The sequence below is a fragment of the Hesperophylax consimilis genome, chromosome 7 (genome assembly GCF_061612785.1).
Source record: "Hesperophylax consimilis isolate HC1 chromosome 7, BYU_Hcon_1.0, whole genome shotgun sequence".
Taxonomy (NCBI): Eukaryota; Metazoa; Arthropoda; class Insecta; order Trichoptera; family Limnephilidae; genus Hesperophylax; species Hesperophylax consimilis.
In genome coordinates this window covers 38,385,144-38,401,552 of record NC_142842.1, presented here as the reverse complement: position 1 = coordinate 38,401,552, position 16,409 = coordinate 38,385,144, and the positions used below count along the sequence as shown (strand labels likewise).

General features: G+C 34.0%; 1 protein-coding gene across 1 annotated transcript in view; it reads right to left on the bottom strand.

Annotated features, from left to right (window-relative positions):
* Positions 1-16,409, bottom strand: part of LOC149422723 (uronyl 2-sulfotransferase homolog pip-like) — a 36,998-nt gene that overhangs the window by 7,278 nt on the left and 13,311 nt on the right. The window contains exons 2-4 of the mRNA XM_089633926.1: positions 7,385-7,523; positions 1,203-1,341; positions 56-212 (exon numbers count right to left, since the gene is read on the bottom strand). Coding sequence (XP_089490052.1) covers positions 56-212; positions 1,203-1,341; positions 7,385-7,523 — 435 coding nt within the window. The remainder of the gene's footprint in view (positions 1-55; positions 213-1,202; positions 1,342-7,384; positions 7,524-16,409) is intronic.

Below are 16,409 nucleotides of genomic sequence, written 5' to 3'. Positions count from 1 at the left end.
AGCTAGGAAGAGGTATTTCCAACAGAGAAGTTTAGTTGGTCAGGTTATTACTCACCATCTTGAGCCACTCTGGGTCGGGAAGCGGCAGGTCGGGGAAGGCTCGCTTCCTCTCCACGTAGTACCAGGGAGCGCGCACGTAGTAATACCAGGAGATGACGCGCTCTACGGGGTCGCGCACCAGATTAACGTAGATGGGCTCCGGCATGTTGTAGCTGCAACGTAGACATAACGAAAGTGTTAACCACTAAAGTGCCAAGACATTTACAAATAAATGCCTTGTGCACCGAAGATTTCCGTGCCTTTGGTTTTGGATTCGCCCGCGCTCACTGACTGGTTGAGGGAGAATTTTTGACTTCTCCAGCTCATCTGACTCTCTCGACCCATCGCCTTTGCACCGCAGTGGGAGGGATGGATTCATACGTCCATCACTCCTGGACACTTTGATTCCTAACCACCCCTCCTAACCTTTTCCTTCCCAGAACTTTCTTTCTTTGCTTTCCCTAAAAAGACCCTCTGCACAGCATCCAAAAGATGATGACATAAGCTTAATCAAAGATGACATAAGCTTATGTAAAAAAAGTCGTTCAAAATTGTATTTTTTAAAGAAAACTAAAAAAGAGTATTTTGGGTAAATTTTTAAAATTTACATTCGACAATTTTTTGCTCTTGCGGATACAGGTCATTTGTAAATTTAATTTTAAACCCATAAAAATATTTTTTAATAATTTTAATTTTATTTACCATTTCGTTTGCAAAAATAATTAGCATTAAGCCAAAATAATTGCCAAAGTTGCCTCTAAAATGATGAAAAATCGACTTCTTTAATGGATTTTAAATTTTGAAACACAAATAAATAACATAGCACAAATCTATACTAGATATTTATTTGCTTTTGACCAATGATTAAAAAATCATTGGTTAAGTATTTTGCCTCAAATGCAAATATGAGTTTTGTATGAAAAAGGCCGCGCAGCCGTTACTCTTAAATATATAATTTAATTTTATATTGATATTTAGTATCTAGGCAATGGCAAATGCCCTTTACATCAATGACATTATGGGTGACTTGCGATCTTTTGAACAGGGTCGTTTGGAATCTTAAGTTTTGCAAATCTGACAAAGGGAAACATGCAGTACCTCCTGTGTAGACTGACAGATATACTACTGTGTAGACTATTGGATATCCTTGAGTGTTGACTTACGCAGTGAAATTGGTGAAGCAGACGTGCTTGATGTAGACCGAAGGAGGCTCGTAGGCAGACACTTGCGCCGCGAGCTGCACCTGGTCCGCCGGGGCCAGGCGAATAGTCTCCACGCGCTGCACGTGGTCTCGATGGAAACCTGCACGTGGATAAATCGTTAGTCAAAACTAGTACTAAGTAAATCATTATGTTTTAAATTGGTCACTTTATTGAATGTCACCACTTAAGGGCTGATTCTAATGACTCACGGTCGTTGAAAGGAAACGTTAATGGTACACACACCTTGATATTCGATGTACCCACTTTTATATTTAAAATATAGTGCGCTTAGCCACTTAACGATTAAGGATTTGAACCTTCATATACAATATTGTAAATACTAAAAGAATAAGAAAAAATAAAAAAATAAACTGTTGCTGATCTGAAACAATAAAAGTTAACTTCTTCTTAAAAGAGGACACAAAAAACATTAAAAAACCTTATTGGGAAAATTATTCTAACCAAAGGTATTTTGCTCTGGAAATCATGGTACAACAATGTTAAAAAAGATACACAATTTCATGTATTCATATTAATTTAATTTAAGAAAGTTCAGCCATGAGAAAATTGTATGCAACGTCCTTTGATTATATAAATGTCTAGATTGAGCGTTCGAGCGACGAAACGCCAAAAAAAATATCAGCCAACTGTTGGCTGATAAGCTCGTTCAGTCCGCTCAGATGCGAAACTATCGCTGTGCGGTAAACACGTGTTGTGTGACATTTGAAAATGACAATTTGCGCTATAACAGTGTGCAGAAATTACAAAGGACGATTGAAAATAACTAAAAATGTTACTTATCATAGGTAAGTTACCTTTTCAAAGCCATATAATAACCATTTAGTTAAAGAAACAATTCAGTTTTAATAGTGTAATTTAGTCTTACCGTCGTCTTGACAACGCCATATTTTGACGCATTGTTTACGGGGTTGCCTGTTCTTCAAATTAAAATACCCACATAAGGTAAAAATTAAAGGCGCAAATGACGCCGTTCTATTTATAAAGAACATTAACTTTAAATTCAGTAAATTTAAATGATTCATCTCTAAGAAATATAAGAATCTAGTAAATAAAAAATTTTCCCATGAGTGCGTTGTTAATTTTAAAATAGGTTTTAATAATTACCCAAAGTACACTATATACCTATAATAATATTATAAATGTGAAAGTTTGTCTTTGTGTTTAAGTGTTTGTAAATTCTTCGCGTTGACACTATATTTAAAAAAGTTATGAATTCGAAATTTTTTTATATATTAAAATTACAAAAAAATGTGACAGGTTGAAAAAGGAAGCGTATTTCTTGTTTATTTGTTAAAAATAATCAAATAAAAATAAATCTCTTTTAACAAGGTTTTTATTTTCATTTATATCATTATATTTATGTAGAAAACTATCTTACTTAAAAGAATTCAAAATTAAACGAATTATAGGTCCCGCAAAATCGAAACATATTTTTTCCCAACTTTTTTGGGAAATACTAGGGAGCTGGTATCACTCAATACGCCTACAGTGACGTTAAGCGCTTACGTCAACGATATAAGTTGCGTATACTTGTGTGCGTGACACGCACACAAGTATTTCAAATCTGGCCTGTTCTTTCTGTCGGAATAACAGTGCGACACTCTATCTAGACATTTATATAATCAAAGGCAACGTCATAGAATATTTATTTTCAAAACAAAATAACATCAGATATGTTGGAACTTATCGTTATACTTAGAACGGAGTTTGAAATTTGAATTTATTGCGACTATAGCGAAATGAAAGCGGTGTTCCATTTTGTTCCCAGTACATGTCGTTTTTTAACGTTAATTTAACCTTTTGCGGCCTCCGTCGATTTCGGGGACCGTCACATTATTAATGTTAAAAACAAAATTAAATTGAATTGAATAATTAAAATTGAATAAGTCAATTCCGTATCTCCCTCTAGTGCAAAGACATAATACGTGGTAATGAAACAAACAAACATGTATCGAGAAATACGTTTCAGATGAAGTAAGATTGTCAATTATTTTTTGTCTGTCCTAAAATGATAATTTACTAGATGGAGAGTCAATGTGTGTATTCTGTAAAATGATTTCTTACTTAAATTAATTTAGTTACTTCAGGTAGAATGAGAGCCTGTCACTAAAAGTTCCAACCTAAGCAGTGGCGATTCGTGGATCTCATTAGAAGTTTAATCGAAGATTAGAAGAAGGGTAAAAAACCAATTATGGTCTTTTGATGTTATAGATATTTTTTCTAGATCTGAAGGATTCTCATCACATCAATGAACTAGAGATTAGCGACCTAGCGACAATTCGACAACGATTCATTAAGGCGATGCACTACATCGTGTAATATTTTGAATCGAGCCGCTATCAATAACACACCTTACGTAGATGGCAATAAGGCTTAAATTCCCGCTTCACACCATCCACCTGTTTTAATTTATGCAAGAAAAAAGCATAGCCAAAAAGTGCCTTTTATTTTATTTTGTGAATGTTCAGGCACAAATATTTAAATGTTTTACGATAATAAAGAAGGGCTGTGATCATGCCATTATACAAAGGTAAAGGGTCACGTATGGAATGTGGGAATCATAGGGCTATTAGCCTGCTTAGTTCAGTTGGCAAGCTGTATGGTAGAATTTTGATTGAAAGAGTAAGAAAGGAAACAAAGGATAAAATATGGGATGTGCAAGGTGCTTTCATGAGTGGAAGGGGGTGCATGGACCAGATCTTCTCATTGCGTATGCTCACTGAGAAGTTTCTGGCAAAAAACCAGAAACTTTTCTGTGCCTTTGTAGATTTACAAAAAGCATACGACCGAGTCGACAGGAAAAAGCTATGGAAGGTGTTGTCCAAGTATGGAGTGAATACGAATCTGATTCAGGCAATTGCGTCTCTGTATGAGGGAAGCGTTGCATGTGTTAGGGTAAACGGTGGTTTTACGGGGTGGTTTGATATCACAAAAGGTGTTAAACAAGGCTGCGTAATGTCACCGTGGTTATTCAATCTATACATGGATAATTGTATGCAAGAATTGAAAGAGGTGGGATTGGGCGCGAATTTGAATAATTTTAAAGTATGTTGCCTGTTGTATGCTGATGATGCGGTGCTGATTGCTAATAGTATAGATGATCTACAGTCTCTTGTGTCTAGGATGAACGAAGTATGCATGAAGAATGAGTTAATGATGAATGTAAGTAAGTCTAAAGTAATGGTGTTTGAAAGAGAGAGTACGAAAACAGTGTGCAATATAATTGTGAATGGGGAATACTTGGAGCAGGTGGATGAGTTTGTGTATTTAGGAAGTATGTTTACGAGAGATGGGAAGGCTGACAGAGATATCGAAAGAAGGGTAAATGCAGGTAATTCCGTTAATGGAGGACTAAACGCCGTAGGCGCTAACAAAAAATTGTCCAAAGAAGCGAAGTTAGCAGTCCACAACGGAGTGCTGGTACCTACCTTGATGTATGGAAGTGAGGCATGGAACTGGCAAAGAAAGGATGAAAGTAGATTAAATGCTGTTGAAATGAGATCCCTGAGGCGTATGTGTGGTAAAACCATGTTTGATCGTGTGAGGAATGTGGAGATCCGCAAAGAGTGCAAGGCTGATGTAAGCGTAATGAGTAAGATTAAGAAAGGGACGCTTAGATGGTTTGGGCATGTAGAGCGAATGAGCGAAGATAGGAGTGTAAGGAGGATATATGATGCAAATGTGAATGGTAGCAGAAGTCGGGGACGCCCGAGGAAGACATGGCACGATCAAGTGAATCAGATACTCGAGTCGGGCCATGTCAAGAGTCAGAATAATAGAAGAGTATGTATGAGACGATGTATGAATGTGAATGAGGCAAGGAGTGTGTGCCAAGACCGAGTTGTTTGGCGGTCCGTCCTCTCTGCCTACCCCTGCGGGGAAACGGCGTGATGGTTAGTTAGTTAGTTAGTTAGTTATAAATAACTTAATTTGCCACATTATACAATAAAACCATAACCGAAAATTGGTTCGTAAATAGGAGATTTCGAACTTTAAAGCAGTTTTTATAGGCCTATACACTATTTTTTTCTGGGCTTATAAAAAGACTTATCTAAAAAATTCTCGATTATTTCAAAGGCCAGGATGTAATCTACTCGCAGTATTTGATTAAAGCACTTGAAACATTTTTAGGCGACCAAATTTTCTAACCAAAAACACATGATTTTAAATTACTACGTAGTGCATCGCCTTAAAACTTACATGACTAAATAATATAACTAGAATTACAATTGAAAAAAGAAAATGTTATTTTGTTTAGTTATAAAAGTGTCATCTTCAGTACTTAACTTATTATTATTAACTACATAAAACACGATGATCACAGAGAAAAATCTGCAAAATTCTTGCAAAATACTATTTATTACATACAATTTTTTCTCATAAAATCTCATAATCGCTGGGCACACGATCACTTAGTAAAAACCAAAGTTTGGCATATCTACCGCTCTGGCGCCACTAGTATGCCTTGTATAATATTTTCTTAGAACAGAACAATGTTGTCACAATGTTGTGACATTCACAACACTTCTTTCGGACTCGATATTGGGCAGTATAATTTGGACGTGTGGATTTTTAATACGGTATTTGAATGACGCGTTGTTTACTCTGTGGCAAAATGGTAATACAGATTTATCTTATTTTCTTAACTTTTTATGGCAGTTCACTGCACAAAGACACCTTAGAGGAAACTGCCAATGATTCTAACCACACTTTTTGTTACTTGCGCCGCTCACGGGGAAGAAAGAGATTTAGAATTACTTAACTTCAGTAAGAAGATGACATCTGACCACTGACGTCAAATTCCTCTGTGCGTCTGACGATGATGGTTGTTTTTCATACCGCTTAGTTAATAATTGCTTTCTTTGAATGGTCGTTATCAATTTAGTATCTGTACAGTCGCAGTCGTTTGACCTCTAAATCAAAGGCATAGCTCGCCTCCGTCCTAAGCTCATTCCGTTAGCATTCGGCAAGTCTAGTGCGTTAATGAGATTTTTTTAATAACTTTTATTATCATTAGACTTACTAATAGAACATGTTTTTTAATTATATATAATCATCACATTCAAAGTAGGTCCCTGCATTTTTATAAGACATGCTTTAATACCGATTTCTATTTACAGAATAAATCAATAAAATACTAGTCAATAAAATATAAAACTTTTCAGTATGAACTCAGATGCCCCCAAAAAGTCACAATATTTACATAATATGTGTTTTCTGAAAACCGTATTTTATTTTATTTATTCAAAAATAACGGCACAAGTGCTATTTACATACATGATAGATGTTGACGGTCATGGTACATTGTAGAAAGAAGAAGGAAAAGACAAAATATAAGATTATATAAGTAAACAAGACAAAATAAAAACGAAAATATATTAAATTATTGAAGACAATATTAGCGATTTCTAAACGAAAATCTGAAACAGAAAAATCAGAAAATGATACGGTCACATCTAGGACCTAGATGTTGCCTTCAATAATTAAATATTACAATTTGAGGTTTTACTCAATAAAGTTATTCCGAAAAAGAAAATATATTAGTTCAAAGTTAATGAAAGAAATAAAGAAAAAACAAAAAACCTGTTATGCAGTGACCTCGTCAAATTATGCACTGCTAAAATGGTTAATTAGTACAGCTTTATACTTCAATAGAGGCCTACTAAAAATATTATCTGACATGGCATAAGAGGCACCAATGTTGTGTAATTTATTTATAACATTGTTAAAACCGTGGTATAATTGTCACTAGGGAAACTTGATATAATTGTAGGAACATGAAAGTTAATCAATATTAAAATATGAGGGCTGTTTAGTGACTAGATCTGAATACCTAGATACTCCCCCTCCTTCTTTTTCCTCATCTCCTTCCCATCCTCACTATCTTCAGCCTCACAACATACCCCAATTTATGATGCCATAGTCTCACTGGATCCAGACGGTTGGAAGCAGTTGGGACTCTTGTGCGGTATTTACATAACAAAATTGAGGAGATAATCGTCAGATTAAGTCTGTCTGTCTGTCTGTCAGTCTGCTGAAAGTAACTGAAGGTCGTGGTTTAGATTTCCTGAGTGCGTGAGGAAAGTATATTTAAATTGTATGTGAAAAAAGTAGTGTCTTACCAAAGCGATTCCTAAGTGATAGTCTCCTCAGTAGTTCCATGAAGGTCTGACTTCCAACCTTCGGTACCCTGTTAAAGAACAGGATGTCCAGCCCAGCGTGAGCCGTGTTGTTCAGCTTGTGAGGAGACAGATACTCCATCTGCAACAAAAAAATGACCATGATAATAAATTTATATATTCGGATAATAGAATTACAGTATTCATGTAATTGTGGAATGTTTCGTTTAATGTCTTTTGTGAAATGGGCCACCAGCGTTAGTGATTTGATCATTAAAATATTAGGAGTTGTGAGGTTTGTTGTAATGAAATTTTACTGTTATATTATCTTGTATTACTCCATTAAATATAACAGCAACTCGAATACACCATCATGTAAAATAACCGATGAAGATTTAAGGTCTTGCTAACAACGTTGGAATCTTATGGGGATGCAATGCAAAATGTTGTTTTTGGTTTCAAAATTTGATCGTCTTGAAATATTACAGATGCTTTAATGAAATGAACACGTCTTGGCCTTTGTCTTTTTATAAGCCTAGAAGAAAAGTATTGAAAAGAAAATCCTACAAAAAATTCTTTGACGTATAAAATCTCTTACTAAGTACTTACGAAGCCCTTTTCGGACGTGGCTTTTCTGTGTGATGTTTAAAATTAAGTTAATTTAAAGATTATGATCGGAAAACTTTTTAATATTTGTGCCTGAATTTCAAAAAGTTAAATAGAATTTGGAGATGTTTTTTTACCCGAATCCGAATATTTCACGTCGAGTTTGATCGCGATATAGAAGAAAATCTGGGAAGTTATTAGCTATATCACAATCAGTGGCGGTTTTCTCTAAAGTGCGTTTGTGCGGCGAACCCCCATTAAAAATATGAGAAAATAAAACATCCTTGTTTTATAATAATATAAGCACATTATAGATAGCACGCTATTAAAATTTCGCCTTCAAAACCCGCGCCACCGAAAAATACGATGCCTATTCCAAATTTGTGCGAGTTAAAATCCGCGCCAAACTCTCCATACAAAATAATCTTAGCCGGTACAGACCCTATGACGGTGATATATACAAAATTTGGTCTTTCTTTGCAAAAATAAGACAAATTGTGTGCGCCGAACACGCGTTGTGATATCACGTGACCTCCGAACATTGACGAATGTAACCGAAGAAACCCGAGAACTTCGCGGCCGACGTTTAACCTTTGAACCATAGGGATGCAAGTTAAGTGTTATTTTTTTATGTTATATTATGGTATTTAACTTTGTAGTCATTTTTGTACATATTTTTGTTTTCTTGTTTCTGCATTTCTCCAACCGTTTGCTTATGGCATTTGTAAATCTACTACCTATTTTTAAATTTATTTTGTGCCACCTTTATTTGTTTTTTTGATGTTTTAAAATATCTATTATATATTCTACGAAATTATTCTTCTCTAAAAAACAATAATAATTAGCAACGTACCTACATTGAGTGCTATAAAAACATTAAACAATTTAATTCCTATAAAACTTTTCTCATTATCTAATAATTGTGTCTAGGTAAAGTGATTTAAAAACAATAATATGTCGGTACCCCTCCCACTAACTTTATTTAAGTTGTGTGACTGCTGCCGTATTCGACTATTTGACGTAGGACAACAGTAAGTAAATTTTAATTAGATATGTTTATCTTCTCTTGAATTTCTGAACCCCCTGTTAAAAAAACCACGAACCGCCACTGATCACAATGGTATAATTGACTGTCTCCACTGAACGACCAAAAATATATAATTCTATAACATTCTTTATAGTTCCATTCAACAGCCTAATTAATTGGCGTGCCGTTCCAATCCTCTATGATTCATTGACCTTTCACATTGTCTTCCTAATGATGTCCTTCCAGAACTTCCTTACGGGATCAATATGAGAAACGCACATTAGGCACTCTTTGTCGGTATCTGAAGTCGGCAGTCTTCCGTTTGACGATGGATGTCATAGTCTCTTGCGTGTTGGCTTGGCTCACAATTTGGACATTCTGTTTGAAAGAATCCAATAAAATAGGGTTTTCCAATTAGAGGTGTTATTTTAAATAGCCCGCTATTTCGGTAGATGTTACTTTTGAAGCTGTCATTTTTTTACATTTGACAAGTAGAAACTACGTTATTAATAAAGATGGAACGATACACGCTTCAACAACGCATTGAAATTATTAAAATTCACTATCATTAATTATTAGAATTCCATCGAAAAATCATCTTGAGTGATGAGGCCCATTTCCACCTCGGTGGCTTCGTCAACAAGCAAAATTGTCGCATCTGGTGGGGCTCGGAAAACCCAAGAGTTATTGTTGAAAAGCCTCTCTATTCTCAACGTGTGACTGTTTGGTGCGGTTTATGGTCCGGCGGAGTCATTGGACCTTACTTATTCGAAAATGAGGCTGGAGCAACAGTTACGGTGAATGGATTGCGCTATCGAGAGATGATTAATGATTTTTTTATGGCCGAAATTGGATGGTACTGATCTGGACAACGTTTACTTTCAACAAGACAGCGCTACGTGCCATACAAGCAACGAAACCATTGATCTTTTACGAGAAAAGTTTATTTTAATATCAAAATAACACCTCTTATTGGAAAACCCTGTATAAGCATTTTTCTCCTGGTCTTAGGACCATTAATTTAACAGTCTGTTAATTGAACATTGATTTAACAGTCTGTTAATTGCCTCCTATTAGAAATAAGTTTTCGCATCCTTAAAAAATATGTGCGAGTACCATAGAAAGCAGTGAAAAACTCAGTATCCTATATTTTAATAAATTTTGTTCTTATTGCCGAGGACTTATATTATAGGATGCTGCCATAGGATAACCAATTTACTGACTTTGGACTCCTGTGTGAATTAATAATCTTTAATTTACCTTTAGCCGTAAAGGATAGTGTAGAATGCGGACCTATCACACGTGTTAGATGCTGCAGGGAGATAGATTAGATACACTGATAAAGGAAGGACGCAAGATCTACTGTCGATATGGGGAGAAATATCCGGCTCTTCGGTGTAAAACAGTGAAGGTATTACCAAGCAAGTTTTCTATTCCGAAGGTAATATGCCTTTCTTGTTACTTCCATAAATTGCAGCGAACTAAACCTCGACAGGTTGGAGTTTCTCTTCAATTGTACGTAACTAATTTAGTTGGCACCTGGTAAGGCTAAACATGATTGGCTTGTATCAGCACAACCTTACTTGCTCGAAGTAAAAAAGTCACTTACTTAATCAACATTAATGCAATATATTTTACTCACTGGTTAGATACCGAATTTGAAAAGGTACACATGATTACATAGTTTTCATTTATTGCAAAAAGGTGAAGGTAGCTAATGTCTAATTTAATAATTATTCTAAATGATCTTTCTCGAAACTGACGCATTAATACCGGAAAAAATTATGTTCTTATACCCTTTACTCTTCGCCATTGTAGAAAGTTGATTTTATTAGACTTCCTAGTAGGATTTATACATGTTCATATCAATGATCAGAATCACGAGATTGTGGGTGATTGGCATGCCACGTAACAGTTAATTTTTAGATTATTTTTGCGCGAGCATGATAAGCTACAATAATTATCAACCCATTCACAAACATTCGCCTATTTGAATTACCTATATTTACATTTTTTTCGTAAACCTTCACTAGTAATTTTCATTTTTGTTGTATTAGAACTACCTCTCGTACGTCTAAGACGCTAAACAAACCTAAATCAACAGTTCACGCCACCGACAAAAATGAATTTTCCGAGTCTGTTTTCAAAACTAGTACACAAGCCATTTAAATTATTGATATTATAGAAACAAACAGTATATTGGTTACAATGATGAAAAAATTTACAGGTACTAAATATTTCAAGTTGGGTATGACATGTTTCCTTATAATGTCTTGTATGTGGTATGTATATTCAGTAATTACCAGGTGACGTGTGTAGGTGTGTATGTGTATTTGTATGTGCATTGAACAGTTAATATTATTGACATGATTCTACTTTTAAATTTTGACAGTAAGTCCGAAAAAATATCTATGTTAGAATTTAGACAAATATTAATAACTATATGAAGAGCACGGTTAATTGTGTAATTTTATGTTGCATTTGTTTTGCAATTGAGCGTGTGGAATAGCACTATATATTATATATACAAAGGTATATTAAAATTAATTAAAGACATAAGTTCGGAACAGTCGACGTTATTGTTTACAATTCAATTTATGTAAATCATCTACAACCGCCTTCAAATGAAAAAAAAATTGGAACGTAAAGGGTCTGATACAAACGGTTTCTCTCTATAATGCATTATTTATGGTCTTACGTAACATAAACTGATATTACAGTAAAAAAATAGTATGATTCTGTTGAGTGCTGAGTTGAGGTGTGCTGATAGATTAATTGTAAGTTGTAACTTCCTAGAATAGAGGCGGATAGGTGAAGTTTTCCTAATTAATTAGAGCGAAAACAATATGTTATGTATTGCATCAGCGAATCATTATTATCGATCATTCCGTTGGTTACGTGTTTTCCGTTATTGTGCTCAGTGCGCATGCTCGGTCACGAGATTTGATAATATGCAAATGTTTACGATAGTACTACTGAGGGAATCAGTATAAATTTTACAGAGTAAGTTATATTTTACAAACAATTTAAAAAATGATCTGGTATAGAAAACAAGTAAGAATATCACAAAACTACCATTAATCATATCAAGATTAGGATTTATTTATTTATTAAAGCCATATTGGGCTTTTACAATAAGATTATAAATTAAATTAAAAACTACAGTAACTTAAAATTTCAAATCTAAAAAATAAAAAAACAGGCTAACTGAAGAACGCCTGAAATAAAATTAAAATAAAAAAGATATTGTAAATACAGCATGTGCATAAATTATGATATATCGTTTACTAAAGAGAGTTCACGTGAAGTCTGTGAATCATTTCCATGACAGAATTCAACACAAAATTATTGTTTTGAAACAAGATGTTTCATCCAGTATGCTTCGGAGGTAAATGTAATGTCAACTAATTAATGACATCAGGTCAGTCCAATCTAGAATTAACATCTTTGTACAATAAAACAAGGTCAAATATTTTTCCCAAGTTAGATAAATTGAGTACACGTAAAATTTCATGAATTCATGAAGATCATTATTTTGAAGTAAACCAATATTATTGCAATTTAAAGTAGTGTGTCTTCAGAACAAGTTCCAATAATACTTGTGTATTCTACCATTTACCCTTTTAACTCGTAATAATTCGATAAATTTTTCATTTATTTCTTTATAACATTTACTCAACTATATATTTCTTTTACTACGGGCAAGTTACTAAGTGTTCCATGATTGCACAAGCAACATTTTGCACTTACGATGATGGAAGAAAGAGGAATTCAAAAATTGTCAGGTTATTCGTGATACAGGAGTGTTCAAGAAAGTGGAATTCAAATACTGGCAGGATGTTCGTAATATAGAAGTGTTCAAGAAGGAGGAATTCAAATAATGTCATTTTATTCGTAATTCTGGAGTGTTTAAGAAAGTGGAATTGAAATAGTGTCAGAATATTCGTAATGCAGGAGTGTCCCAGAAGGAAGAGTTTAAATACTGTCTGATTATTCGTAATTCAGGAGTGTTCAATAAGGTGGAATTCAAATACTGTTAGAATACTCGTAATTCGAATGTTATCAATAAAACTTATTTACTAATTTCAGTTGTGTGTTTTGTGTAGCGTTGTAGACTTGCGTGAAATTATTCACGTTTAATGAACGCCAACTTGCTTTGAATATAAGTGTCATTTACAAAATTGGAATCAGTTGTGTGATGAATATAGACAGACGATAAACCAAAATAGTAAATGCAACCTGTCCTAAAATGAGTTTAATAAGAAACAAGAAATGGATATAATAACAAATAAAAAACATAATAATACAATATTTTAACTATAAGGTACGCATATAGATAGAGTCAACTTTGGCGTTCCAAGTATGGGCCACGAATATCGGATCATTGTTCGATGTGAGATAACTTGGACTACAACTACAAAATGCTTACACGCACGTTGAGATATTGTACAAGCAGTACTGGAAAATTTAGGGAAAGCAATGATATCAACTTTCATCGGGAAGTAGGGTTTTACCATAATCAGTGGTCATGTAAATTGACATATTAATGTTAAAAAATAGTAGAGCATTTTGCGACGGCGGGCGGCCGCCTGTCACCTTCGACTCGTTCGTTGAGTTCGTTCCCGGTCGGATTCGGGATTCGAGCGACATCGACTGCCGCCTCACTCCCCTTCCCACTTCCCAAATTAATTAATTTTTAGTGAAAATTAATTTTGTATGGCGATTATTTATTAAAGTTAATTTTATAGTAAAAAAACTCTTTAAAGTTCTCTTCAAGTTCTGTTAATATTTCAGTACTGTGCTTCAATCGGCCTATCATGAAAAAAAAAAAGTTCGAATTCTGTGAAACAACAACTAGCGCTTCGAAAATAACTGGAATGGTGAAATTTTTTTCACATTAAATGTAGCCATTTGCTATAAAATTACAAATGTAATTATTTTCATGCTATTCAAAACATAAAACGTGTACCAAATTGCCCAATAAAATCGTTAACTATTCACTTTTATTCGCTTCGTACTACAAACGTTTAAACGCTAAGTTAATAAGTCAATCAGTGCTAATGATCCATCAGTTTACTCTGGTGATGAACGCAAAGTGTTAAATTACAACATGGAAAGAGTTAACGACCGCTAGACCTCTAGTTCTATGAGCCAATACAAATTGCTCGCCTGAGTTAATCGATCTCCTATCATAACTAATATCTACTGGTTACTTACTGGTTAAAACTCGTGGGAAGAAGAACTATCCGTCAAATGATAAAATAGCACGGATAATAATATTAGCTACACTGCACTGTCTGCTAAGCTTCCTTCCATTTGCAACTGTTACTTGTTTATTTGTTTATATCTCAAAAATCCTAAATGGTCTTGAAAATACCCATGTTGTAGAAGAGAGGAGACACCAGAGTCCGGCAAACCGTTCTACAGACGAGCTCTTGAACTCTAGAACGAGTCGTAGAAACGATTCTCATGTGAGAAATGTCAACCATGTACAAATGTTAGGGGCGCGTTTGGCATATTTTCACTGGTGCCAAAGTGATCGGTGACGTTAGTACCACGGAGCATCTTTCATTAAAAAACTAGTAGAGCAAGGACAGCTCTAAAGATTGCAATCTGCTGTTAAGATAATTAAACGAATCGTCCGTTTCTGCAAAAAGCCAAGTATTTTTTACAATTATTTTGGGGCCCCAGAAAAGAGGTTGCTCCCAAAATTAATAGAGGTTATCTACGGCTTAGCAGACGAGGATTACAATTAAATAGAGGTTATCTGCGGCTTAGCAGACGAGGATTACAATTCTTTCATTTTATCTTATCATATTCCTATTCATATTATCTGCACATTGTGTTCTCATCTTCGGTCATACTGAAAACAATTTTTTTATTCGATATTGCGAAGGCACGTACCTGTATCTGGGTGCTTCAATAGCAAAAAAGTGAAAAGACTTCTTACTGGTATTTTGTGATTAAGTTACCGTGGAAAGATCAATGACTAGTGAAATGAAAGTATCTGTTTTTTTTAACAGCTGCCATTTTGAATATTCCGGCACTGCCGTTTTGGTTAATATTGAGGACGAATTTCAGTGCATTCAAATTCGCAGCAGTACCTACTCGCTCTCTCCATCTTTGTCATAAACGGACGCATTGGATTATTTTGTAACCGCAAAAGAAAAAGTCACTTAATTCTACGAAATAGCATTTCATTTTACCGAAAAGAATTTCAAGTGTCGATTAAAAAATAATCGTTTATTTCTAAATAATACACTTTTGAAAGAACTTAAAAATTCATTGCTCCCATCACTTAATAATTGGGCATAAGTGATAATTTTTCCTTATTGGAAAACGTTTACCATATAACTTATCTAGGTGTAAAAATTGATTAAAATTTAAAATGGACTGAGCATATTAAATATATATTTTTTTAAACTACGTTATTTCTTCAAAATCTAATAGTAATGTTCTCGGTAAAAATACTAGACTCTTTTTCAATCGCTCTTAGAATACGGCATATTAGGATGGGCCAGTGCAAATGACAATATCCTAAAATCACTTATTTAAACCCAAAAGCCATAATGAAAATTATTCTAAAAGTCACCGTAAGAACTAGCACTGACGAAATCTTCAACAAACTTAACATCATGTCACTTAAACAACGCTATTCGAGAACAATACTCCTTTACATTCATAATTACAAAAGACAAGAAATAAAAACTAGCACATATATTAGAAACACTAGATCTCAAGGTCAAAAACATATCCATCAAGCAACTACAACATACAACGTTTGGAGAAAAAAAGCTTCCTTTACTATTGTACTAAACTCTGCAAATACAAACTGAAACTAAAACCTCTCAACCGAACAAAAAAAAACCATTTAAAATATTTATAATTATTTCAGAAAAACACTAATTAATATATTTATAATTAACTACTTTATATTTTTCATACTACTAAATTTTAATAAAATGTAAATGAAATTCTCAGCTTGAAAGATCCCAGTGAGGATATCATTATATCTATATGTTACAAAAAAGTAAATAAAACACTTATTATTGAAATTAATAAAATACTTAGTTTTTACCACTTTTATTGTTTATAAATACCAAAATGTTTCATGAGCAACTCTCACTTCTTCAGGTTTTTAATAATACTAATAGAGTATTATTAAAACCCTGAAGAAGTGAGCGTTGCTCATGAAACATGTTGGTATTTATAAACAATAAAAGTGGTAAAAACTAAAAATTTTAATAATTTCAATTAAAATGGTGCCACAAAATAAGTTTGCTGTGTTAGAAGAAGCACTTATTATTATTATAATTGTTTATGTATTTGGAGTATTTGTTGGTACTTCAGTGTATGAGAGAAATGGTTGTGCGAATAAAAAATGTTCGTATTTCA